Here is a 25,723-nt window from a genome sequence, read left to right as displayed (position 1 = left end):
CAGGTTCCTCCTAAATGGTGCTGTTGTGAATATGTGGATCCTATACTGGCAGCTAAATAATGCAAGCTTCATGTAATTTACCAGACATATTGTATTTTCAATTCTGACTTCACCCAACATTGAAAAGTCAAAAGGTGTGAGGCCAAGATTTCTGTCACAGGTGCAAGAAGACATAAGATTTGATAATGCTGGACACATGATTGATGAGCACAACACACAAAGAAGATGTGGGCAATGTGGTAAATGCACAAAATTTCACTGTGTAAAATTCGATGTGGGACTCCATCCAAAGTGGAGTTTCATTTAGTATCACTGGCACTAAGAAGACTAAGTTGTCCAATAAACTATAATTTTTGCCATTTGTCCTTTATTATTGTAATGTCTTACTTTTTTCATGTAATGCAGTACAGTTATTTTGTTGATTCTACTATATGATTTTGCCATGTATATTTAATGTATAAATAAATAATGTAACTTTAAAATATAAATACAATGAACATTACAATACCTGGAAATTATTATTGTACTTTTTATTCATTTATTAATGTAATGAATGATAATCACGAAAAATTCAGCATATTACTTGTCATAAAATTGTGTAAGGAATTCTACCCCTTACTGCCCATCGTATGATATATCATATGTAAAAAAATTATGAATTTAAGGCTACCATCACAAATTAACATTCATAATGTGATAATTAACCCATGTGGGTGGTGGATGTTAAATTTTATCAAAATCTAAAAAAAAAAGTAATTCTGGGATATAATGGGTTAATCCCTTAAACCAACATTATTTCCTGCAATTCTTTCTCCTCTTATGTCAGATCAAGGAACCTCATATTTTGAATGCAATTTTGTCATTTCTATTTATGTCTATACCTGACTTTACCCCTATCTTTCCTTTACCGTTAATTCACTTCAGTTATATGCATTTTTACAATTTGTGTAATACTCTTAATACTGAGGACGGAACAGGTAGATCAAATAACTGATGAGTAGGTACCAACATGAATAGGGGAGAAAATAAATTTATAGTACAGCTTGACTCAAAGAAGGAACTGGTCAAGTTATCAAGGAACTGTTAATTTGGTACTGCATGTAAGTCTAAGGCTAAAATTTTTTAGAGAGAGACCTATGCATGATTACAATAAGCAGATTCAAACGGATATAGATTGCACTAGTTATTCAGTGATGAACAGTATCACACAGGATAGACACATGAAGAGCAGCATCAAACCAGTCTTTGGACCAAATACCACAACAACAACAACAACAATGTAACTCTTTCACAGACACTGCACTTTTGAGGGAGGAATCAAAAGATACTTGCTCTTAATGATCAGTACACACAATAACGAATAATAAACCTAATAAAAAATAATCAGAGACAGAGGTTGTCAAATATCGGACATACATTGATCAACCAGAGCAATACAACCACCAACCTACTATCGATATAAAGCCATCTAAGCGATAGCACCATCATCTGGCAAGGAATGACTGCTAGTCAGACACACGCATGGGGCATGCAGTATTAGTGAGCATTCTGTCTGTGTGTAGTATGGGGAAGGCATGATTTATCTGAATTTGATTGCGATGGCCTGGAGACTCAGCACAAGCATTTTGGTAACTGCTCAACTTTTCGGGTGGTTGAGGACTGCTGTGACGGGTATCTTCAACTTGTGGCCAAACCAAGTTGAAACAAAGTCCAGACATCATGGAACTGGGCGGCCATACCTCATTACAGATGTTGACGTTGCAGGCTGGGCAAACTGGTAAAACAGGATAGGCAGCGAACTATGGTGGAAATAACTTTAATGCTAGGCAGAGTACAATTGTGTCGGAACACATAGTGCATTGAACACTCCTAATGATGGGCCTCTGCAGCTGAAAAAACAATAGACGCTTGAAAAAATGTGATGTTCAGCTTTTTATATCAATGAATGTAACTGCAGGATAAACCTGAAAGATAGCACAGAATAACTCATCAACGCAATGTCTTCAAATAAATTTCACTGTCCTACTGCCTTCTAATAGGTTACAATTCGAGGGGAAAGTTGATGATTTTTCTAAGAAATGCCAAAAATAGCTACTTTTGGCCCACTTTTACAGAAAAAGTGACTTCTATAAGCTCTTTCAAACCATTTTCATTACTAAAACCATATTCTAAACTACCTTAAAACTATATTTGGTTTTGAAATGCAAGCTTATAAGGCCCTAAAACAAAGTGGAGACTCGTTTAAAATGGGCCCACATTCTGCTGGCACTCATATTAAATCCGACATCTTTTATTATTTTCTATTATTGTTTAGCACTCTCTGTGGTGGGCAATATCAAAAGTCTTTACGACTAGACCTGAGATGAAGTCTAAGTAACTAAAAAAAAAAAAAAAAAAAAAAAAAAAAAAAAAAAAAAAAAAAAAAAAAAAAAAAGGCTGTCATGTGTCACAACTCATCGTAACATATTTCAGGCTGTTTTTCTGCTACAATCACAGACTCAAAAGGTTATCAACTTCACAGTTTAGCTGTGTATTGCCAAGCCAATAGAGATCGTGGCAGTAAAATTGTTTCATAACAGCTGATGACACACTGTACAAACAGCCTGCAGATTTACACTACTGTCACATTGTGAAAATTTTGGTTAAGTTCACAGCAGTCTTTCTGACATTTTATGGAATGGATTCATGTTATAGGAGGCTTATTAGTATATCTTTCGATTGAGTGATGGGTACTTTAATTCTTGTTTAGGGTATAGCATACTTTGTGTTAACATAGTTTACAATTACGGCAGAACATTAGTGTAGATATAAAAATTTGTGAAAAAAATTAGCGTCCCCACCAACGCCACCGGAGCCATGTACGATAGCTGTGCAACAGCAGCCATGAGCGAGTTTCTCTGCCACATGTTCCCAAAACTTATAAGGATTTCTTTACACAGAATCCCGAGCCGATGATACATTTCTATGTTAGGGGCCAAATCTAGAAGAGGTCTTCAAAGCTTTTCAAATACCATTACCAGTCAGAAAATTTGCTGATTACTAAATTATTTATTTAGTGGCATGTTTCGAGGTGACCAATATACAGAGTGAAATTGCCTCTTTCTAGACTATCCTCCTTTCTCTTCACAGGATGATTGCAGCAGTCATGTAAAGAAACTTTGATATCTGTATACACTTATGTTTAATGTTTTTGTAATGTCACTACAGTCTGACGATGAGGTATCACATCAAAACATGTCATTAAATAAATAATTTAGTAGTTAACAAATTTCGTGACTGGTAGTGGTACTTGAGAACCTTTTCATATTTCTGAATGGCCATTATAGGTTGGTTGGTTGCTTGGTTTAAAAGAGTGAATGGTCAATATAGGTTGGTTGGTTGATTGGTTTAAAAGAGGGGGGGAGGGACCAAACAGCTAGGTCATCGGTCCCTTGTTCTGAATAAAACAATGCCACAAGCGTGAGAATAAAACAAGCAAGACTGACAACACAAAATGAAGAGAAAGGAAAACCCACAAGAATGACTGAGGGGCAACAAACGCTTAAAAGGAAAAAAAGGGGAGAAGATAACCACAGAGACGCAAGACACAGTTAGAAGAGATTAAAATGACAAAACAGATTACCATGGCTGGCTAACCATGAGAATAAAAAGGAGAAGCAAGCCACTCTGCAACACATTAAAACCTCCACCCTAAAAGCACTAGAGTGGAAGACACAGAGGGACAAAGGACATGTGCTAAAATTAAGATCAAATGATAAAACCTACCCTCACAAATAAAACATAAAACTAAATCAGCCGATGAGGTATTGTCAGATAAAATTAGCAGCAATGAGTCCAGTAATTGAAGATTTCGTCGCAGGGCAGTCAAAGTGGGGCAGTGCACCAGAATAAGGTCCACTGTCAACTGGACACCGCATCGACACTGAGGCTGGTCTTCACAACACGGAAGGTAGCCATGGGTCGCCCAAGCGTGGCCAATGTGGAGCCAGCAGAAAACCACAGAGTCCTTGCGAGAGGCCCGCATGGAGAACTGCCGCACATTCGTAGTCTCCTTAATGGCATGCAGTTTGTTGTGCGTACCGAGAATACGCCCTTCCGTCTCCCAAAGGCGAAAAACCTGGCGACGCAAAAATGAACGCAGGTCAGTTATTGGAATGCCGATCTCCATAAGCGGTTTCCGTGTAGCCCGTTTGGCCAGCCTGTCAGCGAGTTCGTTGCCTGGGATTCTGCTGTGTCCTGGGGACCACACAAACACCACTGAACGACCAGACTGTTCCAGGGCATACATGGGCTCCTGGATGGTCGCTACCAAAGGATGACTAGGGTAGCATTGGTTGATAGCTTGTAGGCTGCTCAAAGACTCAGTACACAGAAGAAACGACTCCCCAGGGCACGAACGGATGTGCTCAAGAGCAAGAGATATAACCACCAGCTCTGCAGTGAAAATACTGCAGCCATTAGACAAGGAATGCTGTTCAGTATGTCCTCCATGGACATACGCGAAGCCGATGTGACCATCAGCCATCGAGCCGTTGTTGTACATCGCTTCATGGGCTCGGTACATGTCAAGAATCGAAATGAAGCGACAGTGGAGAGCTGCGGAGTGAACCGAGTCCTTTGGGCCATGTGAAAGGTCCAGGTGAAGCTGCGGCCTAGGTGTACACCATGGAGGTGTACGCGATTAGACCTCAAGTATAGGTGGTAAAGGCCAGGACTCCAGTTCAGATAGAAGGGATCGGACGTGAAGTGCAATTGTAAGCCCTGACCTGAGCCGGCGATGTGGGGATGAACCACCTTGGGTGGGAAAAAAAGGAGACAGTAATTTGGATGCGCAGGGGAACTACGAATGTGTGCAACATAAATGCCAAGCAGTGGTGCACGCCTGACCTGCAATGGAGGAACTCCAGTCTCCGCAAGGATGCTGGTCACTGGACTCGTCCTAAAAGCTCCCGTCAAAAGTTAAATGCCATAGTGGTGCACTGGGTAGAGTAAACGCTATGCTGAGGGTGCCGCTGAACCATAAACCACACTCCCATAGTCAAGGTGGGATTGTACAAGGGCTCTGTATAGTTGCTGCAGCATAGAGCAATCTGCATCCCAGTTGGTGTTGCTCAAGCAGCGGAGGGCTTGAGGTGCTGCCAGCACTTCCGCTTAAGCTGACGAAGATGAGGAACCCAAGTCAATCGGGCGTTGAAAACTAGTCATAAAAATCAATACATCTTCACTACAATGAGGGGATTATCAGTAAGGTAAAGTTCTGGTTCCGGACGAACAGCACGACTCCGACAGAAGTGCATAACACACGACTTTGCTGACAAAAACTGAAAGCCATGGGCTAGAGCCCACGACTGTGCCTTGTGGATGGCTCCATGTAGGCACCACTCAGCAACACCAGTACTGGTGGAGCAGCAGAAGTTGTCAGCATAAAGAGAGGGTGAGACGGATGGTCCTACAGCTTCTACTAAACCGTTAATAGCCACTAAAAATAGAGATACACTCAAAACAGAGCCCTGCGGGAGCCCATTCTCCTGTATATGGGAGAACTACAGGAGGCACCAACCTGGACATGGAAAGTACGAAGAGACAGTAAATTCTGGATAAAAATCGGGAGTGGGCCTCACAAACCCCACTCTGATACTGTGCCAAGGATATGATGATGCCAGGCAGTGTCATACAGATTTAGTAAAAAAAAAACACACAAGGTGTTGGTGTCTGGAAAAGGCTATTTGGATGGCAGACTCGAGGGACATGAGATTATGAGTGGTAGAGTGGCCCAGGCGGAAGCCGCCATGGCACGGAGCCAGTAGGCCACATGACTTCAGGACCCAACCCAACCGCCGACACACCGTATGTTCCAGCAGCTTACAAAGAATTTTGGAAAGGCTGATTGGCTGATAGCTATCCACATCAAGTGGGTATTTGCCATGTTTGATCACTAGTATAATGGTGCTCTCCCGCCAGTGCGATGGAAAGATGTCAAAGCACCAGATCCGGTTGAACATCATGAGGAGATGTTGCTTATAGTCAGGAGAGAGATGTTTAATCATCTGACTGTGGATCTGACCAGGTCCAGGAGCTGTGACGGGGTATGTGCAAGGGCACTGAGGAGCTCCCACTCTGTAAAGGGGGCATTATAGGGTTCACTGTAGCGTGTAGTGAGCGAGAGGACTTTCTCTTTCATCCGCCGTTTGAGAGTGTGGAAGGCTGGGGGGTAATTCTCCGATGCAGAAGTGCGAGCAAAGTGCTCAGTAATCGTATTTGCGTCGGTAGGTAACACGCCGTTTATGTTAACACTGGGAACTCCTGTTGGGGTCTGGTACCCAAAAACTCGTTTGATCTTTGCCCAGACTTGAGAAGGTGACGTATGGCACCCAATGGTTGACACATACCTCTCGCAACACTCCTGTTTCTGCCTTTTGATATGCTGGCGATCACAGGCAAATAGCCGTTTAAAGGCTATGAAGTGCTCCAGGGAAGGGTGCTGCTTATGCTGCTGTAGAGCTCGCCGACGCTCCTTAATTGCCTCAGCGACTCCCGGCGACCATCAAGGGACTGTCTTTTGCCAGGGGCACCCTAAAGAACGAGGGATTGCGTTTTCCGCCGCAGAAATGATCATTGTAGTTACCTGCCGCAGAAATGATCATTGTAGTTACCTGCTCTAATACCAAAATCGATGTTACCGTGTGGGGGAGATTCAACGGTGACAGGAACACAGGTCGTCATGTGCTCTCCAGTGGATAGATGGGAGAAAGCCAGGACTGCAAACCGAGAGATCAATGGGATCAATGGCCGAATATGGGCCATACAGAAACATGTGAGGCCACCTGTATTTAAGAGGCAGAGGTCGAATTGCGACTACATTTTCGACATCTCAGCCTCGGCCAGTAAGAACTGTGCCACCCGGCAAGAGGTTATGAGCGTTAATATCTCCCAAAAGTAGGAAAGGTTTAGGGGTTCTGCACCATCTGGAGGAAGATATACGTTGCTGACAGTTATTTCTTGCGTCGTCCTTACCCTGACAGCCACAGCTTCAAGAGGGGTTTGAATGGGCACAGGTTCACTGCATACTGAGTTCAGGACATAGACACAAACTCCATCTGACACACTATTATAGTTGCTACAGTTACTGTAACATCCCCTACAGCCACGAAGGGCAGGAGTCCGCATTGCCGGGAACCAGGTTTCCTGGAGAGCAATGCCGAAAGTAGGTGTAAAGCTTAATAGTTGCTGTAGATCAGCCAGGTGGTAGTGAAAACCACCGCAATTCCACTGGAGACTGAAGTTATCGTGAGGCTGGGAAGGCATGAAGCGCGCAAAAAGGTGGGTTATGCCTCAGGTTCACCTGCTTCCACCGATTGAGTACTTGTAGCCATTTCTATGGTGGATGAGGCATCAGTGACATCCGGGTCTGCAGGGGACGCTAAGATCTCCACTGCATCCTCAGGTGCAGAACTAATAGGGAGTGGTGGTGTTGGGCCACCAGAGGGTCCTCTTTCTTAGGGCCACCAGAGGGTCCTGTTTCTTAACAGACTTCTTCTTAGTTTGCTTGCTCCCTCGCTTCACTTTAGGGGTTTGCTGGGAAGATTTCTCCGAAGCAGCTTCAGGCACGGAGGAAGACCATGAAGCTCTCCGTCCAGCAGCTTTTGGCTCCTTGAGCCATGGCGAGTGTCCTCCATGGCATTAGAGGAGACCTTGGAAGAGAGGGCCCCAAGAGATCCCTTCCAAACAAGAGGAACTGGAGGAGGCTGTTGCTTCTCCGGCTGGGGGGGGAGAGGGGACTAATGTCCCATGTGTTTGGAGGGGGCCTTGCTACCGACGTAGCTGCTTTGGGAGCAATGGAGGAAAATTTGCCCCTTACCACCAAGGGGGCAGATGTATTCGTGGCACAGAGTGGGGAACCACAGGCACTTGGGACGGCGATGGTGACAGTGATGTAGCTGCAGCGTATTTCGATGTCAACCGAATGGGGTGTAATCTTCCAAATTTGCGTTTAGCCTCTGTGTAAATCAACTGGTCCAGGGTCTCTTATTCCATAACTTTCTGCTCCTTTTGGTGTACTGGGCAGTCTAGTGAGCAGGGGGAGTGGTGCTCTCCACAGTTGATGCACGTGGGAGGGGGCACACATGGAGTATCTGGGTGCAGCGGACGTCTGCAGTCTCGACATGTGGCGCTGGAAGTGCAGCGGGAAGACATGTGCCCAAACTTCCAGCACGTAGAGCACCGCGTAGGGGGAGGGATGTATGGTTTAATGCCACAGCGGTAAACCTTTTCAGGCAATAAATCACCCTCCAAGGCCAAGATGAAGGCACTGGTAGCAACCCTGTTGTTTTTGGGTCCCCTGTAAATGCGCCGGATGAAATGAACACCTGCCATTCTAAATTGGCACAGAGCTCGTCATCAGACTGCAAGAGGAGGTCATGATGGAAAATAATCCCCTGGACCATTTTGAGGCTTTTATGGGGAGTGACAAACAGGAATATCACCCAGCTTGTCACAGACGAGTAACACTCGGGATTGGACTGGGGATACTGTGACTCAAGACTGCGCCACTTCACATCTTGAACAGCACTGTCACTTCTCCAAACTTATCCTCAAGGTGCTAAACAAAAAACAGAGGCTTTGTCGGTAGAAAAGAGTCCCCATCAGTTCTTCTACAGACTAAAATCCAAGGTGAATGTGGCTCTCTCCGTTCTGTAGCTCTATGTTCCTCCCATGGTGTACTGATGGAGGGAAACGATTTAGGGTCATACCTGTTGGCACTGTATTCTATCTTGCCCTTCTTAGAGACTACTGGTGCCATACGGTCACCAGCAAGAGATGACTTTGTCCACTTCATTGCAGGTCGTCTGCCCTGATGCCACCCACTCCGATCACGGGCTCTCCCCACGGGCGCCACCCAGCCACAGCAAAGGCCAACTGGCATGATGGCCGTTGATGGGAGTCCTGATTCCCCAGGAAGACAGGCATCTACTCCTAGGCATATGTGGGGGAGTTTACAGCTCAGGCATCAGTAGTGCGATCAATGTGTTGTCAGGGGGCTACCACCAAATGGATACATGATGGCCCCACCACAACAGACTGGCTACTGAGCTGGATATTGGGTGCAGAGAAATCCAATATTGTCATGGGGGCGGAAGAGGACAGGAGACAACGTTCTGTTTTTTGGTTTTAGGGTGCACAACTACAGTGGTCATTAGCACCCAGACTAAATTATGAATGCACTGCAAGGCACAATGTTAAAAAAGCAACTAAATAGGACAACACTATAAAAGGCACATTAATAGACAAGGGATTAAAAGAAAACAGCATAATCAAATGTCCTTAGACAGGTTTGTCAAGTGGATAAAACTAAGAATGCGAGCAGCTGCTCCTGGGTCATCCACTAAAATTTCATCCAGAGTACATGGCAGGCCAAGATCAATGCCCAGTGTATTAAAATTCGGACAGGACGTTAAACGGTGGCATACCCAGGAGACAACGGAAGATGATGACATACCCCAGAAAGTGTCCTCGCCCAAAGAGTTGAATCGCAGGTGGAGATGCAAAGCCACGACAAGTGATTCAGGAGATTGAATCTAAGGGCACTCGTGCACCACCTAAGGCATCCTTCCCCATATGGTCCGCACTTCTGTAGAATTTTGAAAGTGGAAGGTCAAACCATACACTGGAACCTGAACTCATAGGGCTGAAAAGTGTGAGACTACTTTTAGTTGCCTCTTACGACCTTGGGCATATTCTAAACCCCGGACCCACAGGGGAGGTCAATATAGCTTTAAGTTCTAGAAAAGGTCTCTCTTACGATCCTAAACTTATGTTTATCTTAAGCTACTTGAATTTTTTACTGGTTCATTAATTTGCTGTAGACTGTCATGAGGAAACATATACTACCAGCCAGATGATGTCCCTCAAATTATAAGAGCCACAAAAAAGGGAAAACTATTCTTTTTATTGGATTCCATATTCCATTTCATTTATTTTTATACAATGGATTTTGTTGAGCTGAATGATGTACAGATGTCAATAAAGACTACTTACTTGCAGTTTTTCTGACTCGTGCTCATTTCCAAGTCATCAAGACTATTGATATTATCTTCTATAGGGAGTACTAAACAATTGTAGAACATAATAACCAATGTCAGATTTAATTTGAGTACCACCGGGCTCATTTGCAATGCTCCTTCACCTTGTCATTCTTTTTTAGGGCCTTATATGCTTGCATATAAGGCCCTAAAAAAGACCAACAAGGTGTAAAACCAAATATAGTTTGTTAGGTGGTTAAGAACATGGTCATTTTAATTAAAACATTTAAAATGAGTTTGCAGAATACATATTTTTGTAAAAGTGGGTAAAAAAATAGCTATTTTTGGTGGTTTTAGAAAAATCGTTAACTTTGCCCTCATTTTATGAACTACTGGAAAGCACTAGGAGAACTAAATTTTATATTCTATGACCCTGTTTTGGCAAGTTGTTCTGTGCAAAGTTTCAGATGCTTCCTGCATTACTCCCAGAGATATAAAAAGCTAAACTTCACATTTTTTGAGCATCTATTTTTTTATCAACTTTGCTTCAAATCATATGTAAACCACTGAGCAATTTTTTTTTGTTATTATTTCACTTAATAGAGCAAAAAGTTGGACAAGATTGACTAGTTTTGTTTCTTTCCAGAAAGTGTTACCGGATATATGAGGGTTGGAACTTAAATAGTGGCAACTATTTATTCACAACCGATACAAAAGTGTTATATGTTTGCACCTGTTACTGTCCTTCAAAGTAGTCACCAGCATTGTGTAGAACCTATTGCCAGCAATGTGGAAGGCATAGTACTATACTGTTAGCAGAGCCTGTTCTGTTGATGGTGCGAATGGAGCAGTCTACTGCCTGTCTAATCTCTGGAACAGTTCTGAAACTAATGCCACGAAGTGGTTCCTTCATCTTTGGAATCAAATCAAAGTCACAAGGACGCAAGTCCGGGGAGTAGGTGGATGGTACAGTACTCTCCAATCCCATAGACCGAACAGAGCAGCCACAGCTTGCGCTGTATGCGCCCGCACAATGTCATGCAAAATGATGGGTGGATTGCACAGAAAGTGTCGACACTTCTTTCGCAAAGCTGGTCACAGGTGGTGCTCCACAAATGAACAGTAATACTGTGCACTGATGGTCTGCCGTGGAGGAACGTAATGCATTAGGATAACACCATGACACATTCTTACACGAGAATTAGCATAACTTTCACCATACTGGGGCTCTTACGCACTTTCAACTTTCGCGGCAACTTGTAATGACGCCATTCGTTGGATTGGCATTTCAGTTTTGGATTGTACGATGTGGTCCATGTCTCATCCAGTGTTACGATATGGCATAAAAAAGCCTCTCCTTCACACTCATAGTGCTCCAAGTGCGCCTGAGCAGCGTTGTAATGCATCCACTCATGCATTTCCATCAAGTCATGCTGAACCCATGGGGATGTAATTTTTCACATGCCAGGCATTTCTTCAGGATGCGAAGCACAGTCGTATGCGATAATCCAGTTTCGTGGGCAAGCTCATGAATCACATGGCGTCGATCATTGTCCACTAACGCGGCAACAGTATGCACTTCTTGAGACGCTAGGACGACCTGCCCAATGCATGTCTGCCACAGTTTGCCAACCTGTGTTGAACCCTTTACCCAACATGCCAGTGTTCTGTACAGCAATGCCGATTCCCCGCATGCCTCTTGAAGACCTTGATGACACTGTTGTGCTGTACGGCCTCTGGCACATTCAATATTGATCCAACTCTGTTCATCGGTGATGTGGGACAGGCGAGTCCATTTGCTTTGAGGTAAGGTCAACAACGTATGCTATCAGTGACAATAGTAGATTCCACTGCATAGTGTCTCCAGAGCAGTGTTGCCACTAAGTTCCAACCTATGTATCATGTCTCAAAGTTGGCGAGAACTCACAGGTGCACTGTTGATAGCTGCACATGGGGCAAACAAATGACTATATTTCTGCAAGTATTAAATTGGCAAAAGTAAATCTTTACCAGTATTCATTGGCAACATGTGTGAATGTTCATACAAAAGTCCAGCAAAATCCAAAGTCCATGATGGTCATGTGGGAACTTTTTTCCAAAATTAGACCACTAGACATGGAATAGCCCTCTTTCAAGTGAGAAAAATAGGGATATACTACAACCAGAGGAATTTAAGTCGTCATTCTTCTTGCATTCTATTCGTGAATGGAAGGAGAAGAAGCCCCTCCATCTGGTACGATGCAAAGTTCTCTCTGCCATACACTTCACTACTGTTTTTGGATAATAAGATGTAAATCTGGGCACGGTGCCCAGATACAAGCAATGATCAGTTATCAATATACTTGCTCTGAACCTTAAAATGAACACAACCTAGGACTGTGGCACAATACAGTGGTTAAAGTAAAAAGATTTTTAATTAAAAAACCTATTCTGTCAGTTACTGAGCTAATTAGCATCAGTAAACTACTACCAATATGTAACAGCATTCTTTTAGGACTTCAAAACAGCTTTGCTAGCGTATCCTCCTAGACTTGAAAGTAGTCTACACTCAACTATTCTCTCTACAGTGACTACCCGTAAGTTCTGGGTAAAACAGGTGGTTAGGCACATTATAGAGCCCCTTAGGCAGACAGTGTTCAGGGCTGGAAAGAAAGCCAATATGTCTGCCAGGGGGCCTCATCTGAGATGTGTTGGTGCCTACTGAACATGCAGGTGCAGTCGTGTTGAAGTTGTGCCTCACATCGGCACCAACACCACCTGTCATACATGAGTTCTGACGCAATCCTCAGTTCGTACAGGTAGCTGGCGGAGGTGGTGAAGACTGCAAGCCTCGCCTACAGGGTGCAAGGAGAGCTCACAATTTGCAGCATCGTTCCCAGAGTTGATAGGCTAGAGGGGGGCCAGAATGAGATTTTCACTCTGCACCGGAGAATGTGCTGAAATGAAACTTCCTGCAGATCAAAACTGTGTGCTGGACTGAAAGCACTTACCCGCGAAAGGCAAAGGTCCCGAGTTCGAGTCTCGGTCTGGCACACAGTTTTAATCTACAAGGAAGTTTCAGGCTTGGAGAGTTTTACTGCTAGAGAGAGTAGATAATAAGTTATTAACATCTTACTTAGACAGTGAATTGGCATCACTTAGTACCTGTAAGATGGATGCAGAGGATTTATGGGCAAAGTTGAACCACATCGAAAATCATGGCCTGGAGAGTTACGTGCCTAGTAACTGGATAAAGAATGGAAAAGGTCCACCATGGTTTAATATAGAAATTTGTAAGATGCTGAGAAAGCAGAGGCTGTTGCACTCTAGGTTCAAAAGAGGACACACAAATGATGACAAGTGAAGGTTTGTAGAGATTTGTGTGTCTGTGGAAAGGTCTATGTGCGAAGCATACAACAACTACTACCGTCACACCTTAGCAAAAGATCTGGCAGGGAACCAGAGAAAATTCTAGTTGTATATAAATTCGCTACACGGGTTTAAAGCTTCCATGTTTTAAATTTCACATTCAAGAACTCATTCATGCACAAGAAATGTACAAACACACCGTCATTTGACCATTGGACACACTCCCGTATGGACGACATAGAAGTAACCATACCTGGTGTAGAGAAGTGACCTAAAAATGTGGAAACAAATAACTCACCAGATCCAGATGGAATCCCGTTTCCATTTTACAAAGAGTACTCTGTGGGACTGGCCCCTTACCTACCTTGAATTTATCATGGCACTCTTGCCAAGCACAAAGTCCCAAGGGACTGGAAGAAAACGCAGATGACTCCAGTATATAAGAAATGTAAAAGAACGGACCTGTAAAATTACAGACCAATATCCCTAAGTTCTGTTTGCCTCAGAATCCTTGAACACAATCTCAGCTGGAATATAATGAACTTTCTTGAAGCTAAGCAGCTTATGTCCATGAATCAGTATGGTTTTAGAAAGCTTCATTCATGTGAAACTCAGCTTGCCCTTTTCTCACGGTATACTTAGAACTATGGAGGAAGGGCAACAGGTACATTCCATATTTCTAGATTTCTGGAACACATTTGACACGGTGCCCTGCTGCCGGCTGTTAATGAGTACAAGCATATGGAATAAGTCCACAGATATGTGAGTGGCTTGAAGACTTCTTCAACAATAGAACCCGGAAAGTTGTCCTCGACAGCGAGTGTTCGTCAGAGACAAGGGTATCGACAGGAGTGCCCCAGGGAAGTGTAATAGGACTGCTGCTGTTCTCCTGTTACGTAAGATTCAAACCATTTTGCAGCATTGCTGGTGGCACCATAACATTCCAATGTACTTAAGAGAATACTGTTGTTCACACAGTCAAAGGTTTTTGACAGGTCACAGAAAATGTCAGTAGCCTCCAACTTATTAGCTAATGAATTAAGTACATTCTCACTGTACGTGTAAATAGTTCCTCTATATCAGAACCCTTAAGAAACACAAACTGTGACTTGGACAACATATATATGTAGTCAGATGCTTACAGAGACACATGAACATAATATTTTTGAGAAAGCCAGCAAAAGCCAAATTGGTCGATAGTGTAACGGTACCTTTTTATCCCCCTTCTTGTAAAGAGCCTTAACTTTGGCATACTTTAGGCAGTCTGGAAATGTTCTGCTGATAAGAAATTGATTACACAAATAACTTAAGGTAGAACTCAACCCACATGAGCACTCTTTTATTAACTTCGTTGATATGTTATCATACTCACTAGAATACTTAGATTTCAAGGATTTTACGATGGATGCTAATTCTTTGGGAGACGTGAGTGTCATTCACATTTTACTGAAGTTATTTTTAAAGACTGGTCTCAGATAATCCATCGCACTGTTTACCAAACCTGTTAACCCCAAGCTGTCAGTAACAGAAATTAAGTAATTGTTTAAAAAGTTTGCAACACTATGTGCACTTGTTACCAAAGTCTCATTTTATTTTTTTATTTTTAGAGCTATCTGTTCCTCTTCCTTTTTGGTTCCACCTGTCTCTGTCTTCACTACATCCCATACATTTTGTTGCCTGATGCAATTATCTTTTTCTCGTAACAAAGCTGCTTCGATGTCTGAATTACTTGCTTCAATATTTTGCAGTATTCTTTGTAATGCATTACAATGCTATCATCAGAGCTGTTCCTAGATAGTAGATACAGTCTCCTTTTGCCCCACATGATATCTTTATTCCTTGCATGATTTGAGTTACCTTTAGTGAAAAACAATTTTCAAAACTGAAAGTAACTTTATTACTGAATACTTTGCATTTTCCATTTGAGTCAGAAGTATTGTAAACACCTATACAGTTGATGTCGTTGAGTAGTTTCCTGAATTCCTCAATTTTTGACTGATTTATTATGTTCATGTAATCAGATTTAATAGATTTTTTGTATCCTGACAAGTTTTAACATTTAACACAAGACGCTGCATGCCATGATCAGATAGCCGATTTACTATTGGTTTTGTGATATGTCTTTTCCCCCCAAGATTTGTATATGAAGATATTATTAATAGCTGTCTCAGAGCATTTACATATCCTAGCTGCAAAGTTCACAGTAGGAACTAAACCGTATGATAGTGTTACTGATTGTAATAATTGTTCACTGACAGAGCTTTTCAATACATTCACATTAAAATCACCAGCAACCACTGCTTTTTACTGTGAGATGGGACAACAGAGACTCCAGATTTTTTATGAAGAGATTAAAATTCCCTAAGGTGATCCGTCAATCCCAAAGAAAGCAGGTGATGACAGATGTGAAAATTACTGAATTATCAGTTTAATAAGTCACAGCTACAAAATACTAATGCCAATTCTTTACAGACGAATGGAAAAACTGGTAGAAGCCGACCTCGGGGAAGATCAGTTTGGATTCCGTAGAAATATTGGAACACGTGAGGCAATACTGACCCTATGACTTATCTTAGAAGAAAGATTAAGGAAAGGCAAACCTACGTTTCTAGCATTTGTAGACTTAGAGAAAGCTTTTGACAATGTTGACTGGAATACTCTCTTTCACATTCTGAAGGTGGCAGGGGTAAAATACAGGGAGCAAAAGGTTATTTACAATTTGTACAGAAACCTGATGGCAGTTATAAGAGTCGAGGGACATGAAAGGGAAGCAGTAGTTGGGAAGGGAGTGAGACAGGGTTGTAGCCTCTCCCCGATGCTATTCAATCTGTATATTGAGCAAGCAGTAAAGGAAACAAAAGAAAAGTTTGGAGTAGGTATTAAAATCCATGGAGAAGAAATAAAAACTTTGAGGTTCGCCGATGACAATGTAATTCTGTCAGAGACAGTAAAGGACTTGGAAGAGCAGTTGAATGGAATGGACAGTAACTTGAAAGGAGGATATAAGATGAACATCAACAAAAGCAAAACGAGGATAATGGAATGTAGTCTAATTAAGTAAGGTGATGCTGAGGGAATTAAATTAGGAAATGAGACACTTAAAGTAGTAAAGGAGTTTTGCTATTTGGGGAGCAAAATAACTGATGATGGTCGAAGTAGGGAGGATATAAAATGTAGACTGGCAATGGCAAGGAAAGCGTTTCTGAAGAAGAGAAATTTGTTAACATCCAGTATTGATTTAAGTGTCAGGAAGTCGTTTCTGAAAGTATTTGTATGGAGTGTAGTCATGTATGGAAGTGAAACATGGACGATAAATAGTTTAGACAAGAAGAGAATAGAAGCTTTCAAAATGTGGTGCTACAGAAGAATGCTGAAGATTAGATGGGTAGATCACATAACTAATGAGGAGGTATTGAATAGAATTGGGGAGAAGAGGAGTCTGTGACACAACTTGACTAGAAAAAGGGATCGGTTGGTAGGACATGTTCTGAGGCATCAAGGGATCACCAATTTAGTACTGGAGGGCAGCGTGGAGAGTAAAAATTGTAGAGGGAGACCAAGAGTTGAATACACTAAGCAGGTTCAGAAGGATGTAGGCTGCAATAGGTACTGGGAGATGAAGAGGCTTGCACAAGATAGAGTAGCATGGAGAGCTGCATCAAACCAGTCTCAGGACTGAAGACCACCACCACCACCACCACCACCACCACCACCACCACAACAACAACAACAACAACGTGATCTGTATATACTTACTATTATAAAGGACTTATTATGAAATAGTAATTCTGTTGCACAAGCTTCTAAGTGCTGCTTTGAGCAAAATTTATTAATATCAATATCCTTGAAATCATAACAGGTTCTGACAAATGTGGCAACCCCTCCTTTCTCCATATTTTCTCTACAGATAAGAAGCTAACTTGAATCCTGTAACATTTAACGTATCTATACCAGTGATCACATGATGTTTAGAGAGGCAGATTATATCAACTGGTTTGCTCAGCTCTAATTCTTCAACACAAATAAGCAACTCATTAAGCTTACCCCTTAGACCTCGGATATTCTGATACAATGAAGATAACTGATTTTTTGCCCTGGCTGAATTACAACTGGATTAAACTCATTTTCCTGTCAATTTTTGAGTATCACTAGTATCAATAAATCAATAACAGTCAGTCTGCATGAATTGTGTACATTAAAATTTGCTTACTGACTGACTTATCAATGTGAATGCCATTTTCAAACTGTATCGGAACATCTTTTGAAGAAAAAAAAAAAAAAAAAAAAAAACTTTTCTGTCACTTGTAACCACTAGTACTTCACTACTTGTGATAGTGCCCCCCCCCCCCCCCCCCAAGTTATTTGCTATTAGCCCAGACAGTTTTTCTTTCACTTTCCTGTTGGGATGAAGGCCATGTCTAGTATAGTCCCATTTGCTGTTACAGTCAACAGGAACCACACTGATATGAGACCCCATACCTCATCCACGCAGCTATTCCACCTCTAAATTAACTCTCTTAGCAGAAGAGTTTAATTGAGGCTGGTCATGGTACCTCAGAACAGACATAAGCCCAACACCAGTGTGTCTCATTGCTGAAGCTATCTTTCTTTACCAGGTCACTCTCAACTGAATAATTAGGGTGAAGTCTTTGCAAAGTGAACCTACTTACTCCTCATACATCCTCCATCACCTGACCCAGACCTACTCTAGGTTTAAAAAGGTTGTGACCAAGTAACCTAACCCTAGTTCATCCTGCAACAGTTGGCCAACACCTCTACCGTGTGAACTACCTGATCTGTGGGAGAGTGTCACAGATGCTGAAGGAACTGAATTGGAAGACTATGGAGATAGATGTAAACTATCCCAAAAAAGTCTATCTCGAGGAATATACTACAACCCCCTATAAATCACTCACATAGGGTTTGTGAGGATAAGATTATTCTAATCATGGCACACACAGAGGCATTCAAACAATCATTATTTCAGTGCCCCATACGTTAATGGAACAGGAAGAGACCCTAATAACAGTACATACCCTCTCCCATGCACCTCACGGTGGTTTGCAGAGTATAGATGTAGATGTGAAATATATACATTTATTGATGAAGTAGAGCAACAAGGCTTTACCACATGTTTAACACGTAAAAATAATTGTTTATGGTTTATAGCAAATGTGTCTGCTAAACGAATAATGTTAAAGAGAATTCACACAGTTCGATGTAATAGCACATAAAAAGATAATACAGCACCAGTAATAATAATATTCACAAGTCTTTAGTTTCTCAGAAAATAATTAAATAATGGCTGTGTTTGATCATAGACTTCATCCAATTCCTTACTTCCCACTTTCCAGAAGGAAATTCTCATGTTTCACAATGGTGGGAAGTGCAGGAATTTCACATTTATTAATTAACAAGGTCTTACTGGACATGATTTACCACTGCAACATATGTCAGTCAGTGGCACAATTGTAAGTTATTTGTAAAATAAAGAAATAAATAATAATAATCCAGTATTTAAATGTGAAACTTTACCAGTGGATGACTGTGATATGCATTTGTGGAGTGCACTTTTGTATATGTGCTACTACAAATAGCTTTGGAACGACTACAATAGAGAGTTTGGAAACCAGGGCTGCCACACAGAAAGGCGCTGCTGATTACATTAGATGTGTCCCTGAAATTGTCACTTCTGTCAACAAAAAACTAAGCAGCCCATTGGTGAATAATCTAGTGACAATAAGACATAAGCTATCATGCTACCTCCAAAATTTCTTAATGAAGTCAGTGGCACAATTGTAAGTTATTTGTAAAATAAATAAATAAATAATAATAATCCAGTATTTAAATGCAAAAACAATCATCTATAAAAATTTATTTCTACATTTTCTGTCTATGGTCAAGAAATATTGTATTTAGACTATTGATTTCTGGCAATATTGGCTATCCTTAAATCTGAAAACAAAATGGAATGCTGGCAACATCTTAAAATGCAGAATTTCATCAACATGATATTGACAAACAAGTGAGTGGAAATAAACAAAGAAATTTCTGTATTTCTAACTATGTTGCTGCTTGTGAAATCTTTTACCCATATGACATGAAACTGAAACATGCATACAATGCAACTGAATGATACAATGATGCACTACAGTAACTGATCCAATTAAAGTGAAATAAGAGTAGAATATTATTTATCGTTATCTCAACTGTTTACAAAATTGCACAATTTACTCACAAGCCTTCTTCTGCTACCAATTCACGCAATACAGAAAGTGTATTCTTTGCTTCTCGTGTGTCCTCCACTGGAAATAAACAAATCTATCAGTCAAACACCCAGCACATTAATGCTCACCAAATACTGTAGCCAAAGTGTACTCACACTGTAACCTTGCTCTCACTGTGTCCAATGGGTAAAATGTCCCCATCGCAACAACGCTGCCCTGTAAACCAGAAACAGAAATGTAATTGGCTAGTATTTATTTGGCTATGCTACCAAGTAAAATGTTAATGGCAAGCAACAAACTAAAAGTTACTTTGAACCAACAGCAAAGGGCAAGAAAATCTATTTGTGTGTGCAATACTACTACAATTTCGTAGTTTTCTTTTAGATTTGCAACTGATGTATGGAACTGAGGCTTTCTACTTCGGCAACTTAAATATGCCACGATTAGGTCTTCATTTCAAAAACTCAATCGTTAACTTGGAAAAAAGTTGCAGCAACAAACTGTTCGACACACGATAATATCAATTCACCATTTGTTAGTTTATAATAACGAAAACTCAGAATACAAACAGTGGTTTTTCCTTATACAAATTCACTACTTCCTGCGGCAGTGGCAGCTACCGGCCACTGCATACTCTATAATTGTACCGGTATATAAAATATTGCCAAATTTGTTATTTGATGTTTGTGTTCCTCTCCACTTTGCATTTTGGCACAGTTAAACACAGCTGCCAATAACACAGTTTTTTGCCACTGTATTTGTAACACTGATGTGTAAATATTCATACTTACAGCTGCACCTGCCATAGCATGGACAAGTGTCTCGTACGTAAATAAATTCCTGCTACGGTCACTCATAATTAGTAAATTTACACCAGTATCAATTAAACCAAAAGTTATTTTAATACTGCCGGTACAATTCAACACCGAACTTTTTCACAAAAAAGACCCTTTTTTAACTTTACACATCTCATGAAGAAAACTCGCCCGAAATTCTTTTCGGCTCATTCGAAAAAACTATCTCTTAAATCCTTTCCCTGCACTTACACCCACCCTCATACCGCTTCTCTGTTAATATGATTTGCACTTCTCGTCCCCAACAAGGATGCACGCTGACAACCCTTTAAAAACCAAAGGTTTTCATTTGTTGTTGTCGTTCGTGACTCTTTCCAAATCGCGTACTAAGCATTTTATTGTGTACAATCAGAAACTTTTACACTCGAAACGTTTCAAAATATCAGTAAGACGCTACTACTACGATGATGCCCTCACCGTCGAAACTAAGCATTCTACGAGCTAACATTTATGATGTTGGCAGCCCAAGACCTTTGGAGCGCGAAGTTCTAATAGCTTCTCAATGACCAACAGATACGATAATTACTAGTGCTGACTCTGAACTGCCACTTACGTAAGAGAAATGTCCGTCGACAGCTAAAAACGTACTTTTATAACGACTGTAGAAAAGTTGACAACTTCAGTCATTTACATAATGTCCGACAGAAACATTGCTAGATTATCTGTGTTTCGTTTACTGTTTAATTTCTTCCCGGTATTCACATTATTTACTTAATTACGTATCCCACATGCGGCATCTGTAAACCATCACTTTCACGTAGAATGAACCACGCAATGATCACCGTATACCTCGAGATTTTTCTCAACAGTGTAAAAAAAAAATAAAAATACTATTCTCAAAATTCGAACAAGGACCGGAAGGGGGCGGGGGGGTTGTACACTTATATTCAGATCGTAGACTTGCTACTAGCTAGTATTCATTAGATGTTCTAGTTTTCTTCAAGATGACACTGAATTTATATGTCTGTATGTATGGCATGGCAGGACACGAAAGTTTACGAACATTATTTTCCGCGGGGCAATGGGACGATAGCTCAGGGGCAATGGGACGATAGCTCAGTACATTCTACTAAAAAAAATTGCGACGTGTAGTTAAAACGAAATTATTTCCTTTTTGTTATGTTCAAGTATATAATTTCTTTTCAACAACATGTTCAATGCAACTTTGACAAGATGTGGTTTCTGTGAATTTCAAGCCCACGAATACGGCCTTACATTTATCAAGATATTTGACAGCTGAATGCCTACACGAACTGTCGAGGTTGTTAAAAGTGAACTAACTAGGAGAAATTTAAAAGTAGAACTAAATACATAGACATAAGCCATTATCCATGAGCTGTAATGGTAGGAGGTAACATAGGCCCAAGTAATCATGCACTTAAGTGTACACACATACAGTCCTATCACTCCTACAGCAACGAGCCAATGGACATTAAGCTACGTTGTTGAATTCAATAGCAGGCTAATCTAGATGACTGCTTTGGACCTTAGGATTGTCCTGAAACAGCTACAACATTTCCGCAGCTGTCGAAAATGAATTAAGGCTCGAAACTCCATTTTTTTCTTTTCATGGGCTGTGTCACTTTGTTTTGGTTGCTCTAGCAGCGTGCTGCGGCGCGGATATTTCAATGTTTTATCAAGACTCCAGACATGTACCTATTACCAAACAAAAAATTAATTAGATAACTTTATAATTTTGTGGTGATGATAACAAATTTATGATTGCACCTCGTACAGTGAAAACCGTGGTGCGTTAACACTGTACATCAAATCAAAACATTGACATTGTTGGGAAGAAAAACAATTAACACTGTTGCTTTACTGTCATTCTGCGGGATGAGACAGGCGCGGATGCAAACGGCGGGGGATGAGGGTGCTAAAAACATTTTTATGTTTACATACACCTATCAATTTTCAACTTTCTCGTTTAATTTTCGGAAATTAAAGTACCATGAAAACAGCCTCGAAAATAGTAGGGAATTTTTGAAAATTACAAGCTACTTTAAACGAATCATACTTTTCAGTTACGTGCCTGACGCATGTAGACTCTGTAGTGCCTCGGCAACGACTGCATCTGCGAACATACGGAAAACTCAATGTTTAGTGGCGGAGTGATGTCGCAGGACTATCTTTGGTGTACACTGAGGTGACAAAAGTCAGGGGGTAGCTGTATGTATTCATACAGATGGCGGTAGAATCGCGAACACAAGGTATAAAAGGGCAATGCACTGTCGGAGCTGTCATTTGTACCCAGCTGATTAATATGAAAGGATTTCCGACGTAATTATGGCCGCACGACGGTAATTTACAGATTTTAAACGCGGAAAGTTAGTTGGAGCTACACTCATGGGACATTCCATTTCGAAAATAGTTAGGGAATTCAATATTCTGAGATCCACAGTATCAAGAGTGTGCCGAAAATACCAAATTACAGACATTACCCCTCACTATGGACAATGCAGTAGCCGAAGGTCTTTGATTAACGACCAAGAACAGCGGCGTTTCCATAGAGTTGTCAGTGCTAGCAGACAATCAACACTGCGTGAAACAACCGCAGAAAGCAATGTGGAACGTACTACGAACGTATTCGTTAGGACAGTGTGGCGAAATTTGGCGTTAATGGGCTATAGGAGAATATGACCGTCAGAGTGTCCTTGCTAACAGCACGACTTCGCCTGAAGCATTTTCCTAGGGTTGTGACCATATGGGTAGGGCCGTGATTGGTTGGTTTGGGGAGGGGTCCAAACAGCGAGGCCATTGGTCCCATTGGATTAGGGAAGGACAGGGGAGGAAGTCGGCCATGTACTTTCAAAGGTACCATCCTGGCACCTCCCTGAAGTGACTTAGGGAAATCACTGAAAACCTAATGAGGATGGCCGGACATGACATGTTGGACCCTACATGAATAGAAAAGTGTATCCTGGTCAGACGAGACTCGATATCAGCTGTTAAGAGCTGATGGTAGGGTTTGAGTGTGGTGCAGATCCCATGAAGCCATGAACCCAAGTTGTCAACAAGTCACTGTGCAAGCTGGTGGTGGCTCCATAGTGGCATAGGTTGTGCTTACATGGAATGGAATGGGCTGTCTGGCCCAACTGAACCGATTGTTAACTGGAACTGGTTATATTCAACTTTTTGGAGACCTTTTGCAATGGTATATGGACTTCATGTTGCCAGACAAAAATGGAATTTTTATGGATGACAATGCGCCATGTCAGTGGGCCACAGTTGGTCGACTGGTTTGAAGAACATTCTGAGCAATTTGAGTGAATAGTTTGGCTACCCGGATCGCCCGTCATGAATCCCACTGAACATTTGTGGGATATAATCGAGAAGTCAGTTCGTGCACAAAATCCTGTACTGGCAACACTTTCGCAGTTATGGATGGCTGTAGAGGTAGCATAGCTCAGTATTCCTGCAGAGGACTTCCAACGACTCCTTGAGTCCATGCCAATTCGAGTTGCTTCACTACACCAGGCAAAAGGAGTTCTGACACGACATTAGGAGGTATCGCATGACTTTTATCACCTTCGTTAGTGTAGGTTCGACCTGAGCCTTTATGGTATGTGCTTGCGTTTTGTGTATTGCTGACAAGCAATAAAGTGCTCTATAAAGTACCTGCGGTCTCAGTCTTTTTACCTGGAGTATCCTCACCTGGGTCTACTCTACAACTGATGTCTCAGCAGCGATTGTTCGCACCTACTACAGTACAAATTGTCCTGTGTTCTCAATTTCATCTTGTATGCAACCACAGTGGAACCATTTTGCAACTTTAGTCTGGAGAAATACTTATACAAATAGTGACTTATGCAGTGTTCAGTTTAGTGCTTTGTTTCAACAGGAACAACCTTCGCCTTTTTTAAAATGTGAAAATACGACTTTCTTGTGAAGTGCTGATGCTATCAACAATGCCACATCATGCATCCACACAATGTGTCCTGATTACCAGTCTTTTGGTTGACTTTGTTAACAAATGCATCTCTTTTGCATATGAACAATCTGCTGTTAAACAAACTATCACAGACAGACACAGAGGAATTTACCTCGATTCTATCGCCGGGCCACTTAAATTCTGCTGAATCCGTTTGCACCACCAGGTGGGCCATGGACAAACACATACACAGGACTCCCTTCTGCTTCATGGCCATCCCATGTCGTTCTCCTGCCAACTGTGATACCACATGCATACCAGAATTCTGATAATAGTACTGTTCACCTCAGTCCACAGCCCAAACTGTCACCCTTTCACCCTGATCTACTGGCTGTGTGGTATGCTCTCACCGAGTGCATCCTCTACAACCACGGAATTTCTTATGACAGTTCCTTGTTTGTCACGTTCCTGAGCCATCTAATTGAGCATCCTGACACTATTAGTGACTGTTTTGTCGCCCCTAGGTTCCATCAAATATGACATAGTGAAGACAGCAATCCTCCCACAGCTCAGCAGAACAGAGGAACAGCAGTAATGCCAAGTTGTTTATGATGGATATTTAGGAATCAAAACACCTTCCCATCTCTGGAGATGCCTTCAAATGTTAATCGACGTCATACTCATGCTAGATCACACCTTGTGAACATCATGGATAGTGAAGTTATCTCCTCAGTCAGAACATAAAATGATCTCACATAAGCAAGAGTCATTAGAAAGAGAAGTAATTTTGGCAGACAGACTTCTGACTGTTACATCGAAAATTCGAAAATGCTTTAATGCAGCAGACAATAATGACCAGGTGCCCCCCCCCCCCTACCCACCCACCCACCCATCCACCCCCACCCCCACCCCCCACCCCCCTCGCTCAGGGACCAGTCCGTGAAGGATGATATAACGCAGACAAGTAGATCCGAGCCTGCACGATTGCAGCCAAGGATGATATCACTCGCACCTACATGGGCAGCGACCTCCAGCCAGTCATAACAAACACCCCAGATGCCAACAACAAGATGCAGCCACGCTTTTGTTGGTTTCAGGCGCATTTCGGCCGTAAAACATGCAACCGCGCAGCACCTTGCAATCACTAAAACAGAAAGAACGCTCCGCAGAAGGTGCTCCAGATCGTTCACTGCCAAAAGTCGCTTAGCTACTCAACACGTGAGCCAATCCAGATGTACAATGTCCCCAAGTGAGGGCGGTAACTCTATGTCCTGGATCTTATTCGCAACCAACACTTTCTTGTTGTTACTGGGACTGAAGTGAGCGCCATGCCAAGTGAGAGACCACCTTTGGAAGAAACTTTTATCTTCCTTCAAAAATCTCGGTGGTGAAAAGTTCGCATAA

The 25,723-nt window shown here is 41.8% G+C and overlaps 1 protein-coding gene across 1 annotated transcript in view; it reads right to left on the bottom strand.

Moving 5' to 3' along the window:
* The window catches only part of LOC124789360 (peroxisomal membrane protein PMP34-like), a 62,884-nt gene extending 42,044 nt beyond the window's left edge, over positions 1-20,840 (bottom strand). Inside the window, exons 1-3 of the mRNA XM_047256686.1 lie at positions 20,386-20,840; positions 19,750-19,810; positions 19,606-19,672 (exon numbers count right to left, since the gene is read on the bottom strand). Coding sequence (XP_047112642.1) covers positions 19,606-19,672; positions 19,750-19,810; positions 20,386-20,451 — 194 coding nt within the window. The 5' untranslated portion in view covers positions 20,452-20,840. The remainder of the gene's footprint in view (positions 1-19,605; positions 19,673-19,749; positions 19,811-20,385) is intronic.
* Positions 20,841-25,723: the final 4,883 nt, after the last annotated feature.

This window comes from Schistocerca piceifrons, chromosome 3 (genome assembly GCF_021461385.2).
Source record: "Schistocerca piceifrons isolate TAMUIC-IGC-003096 chromosome 3, iqSchPice1.1, whole genome shotgun sequence".
Taxonomy (NCBI): domain Eukaryota; kingdom Metazoa; phylum Arthropoda; class Insecta; order Orthoptera; family Acrididae; genus Schistocerca; species Schistocerca piceifrons.
This window is presented reverse-complemented; position numbering and strand designations above follow the sequence as displayed.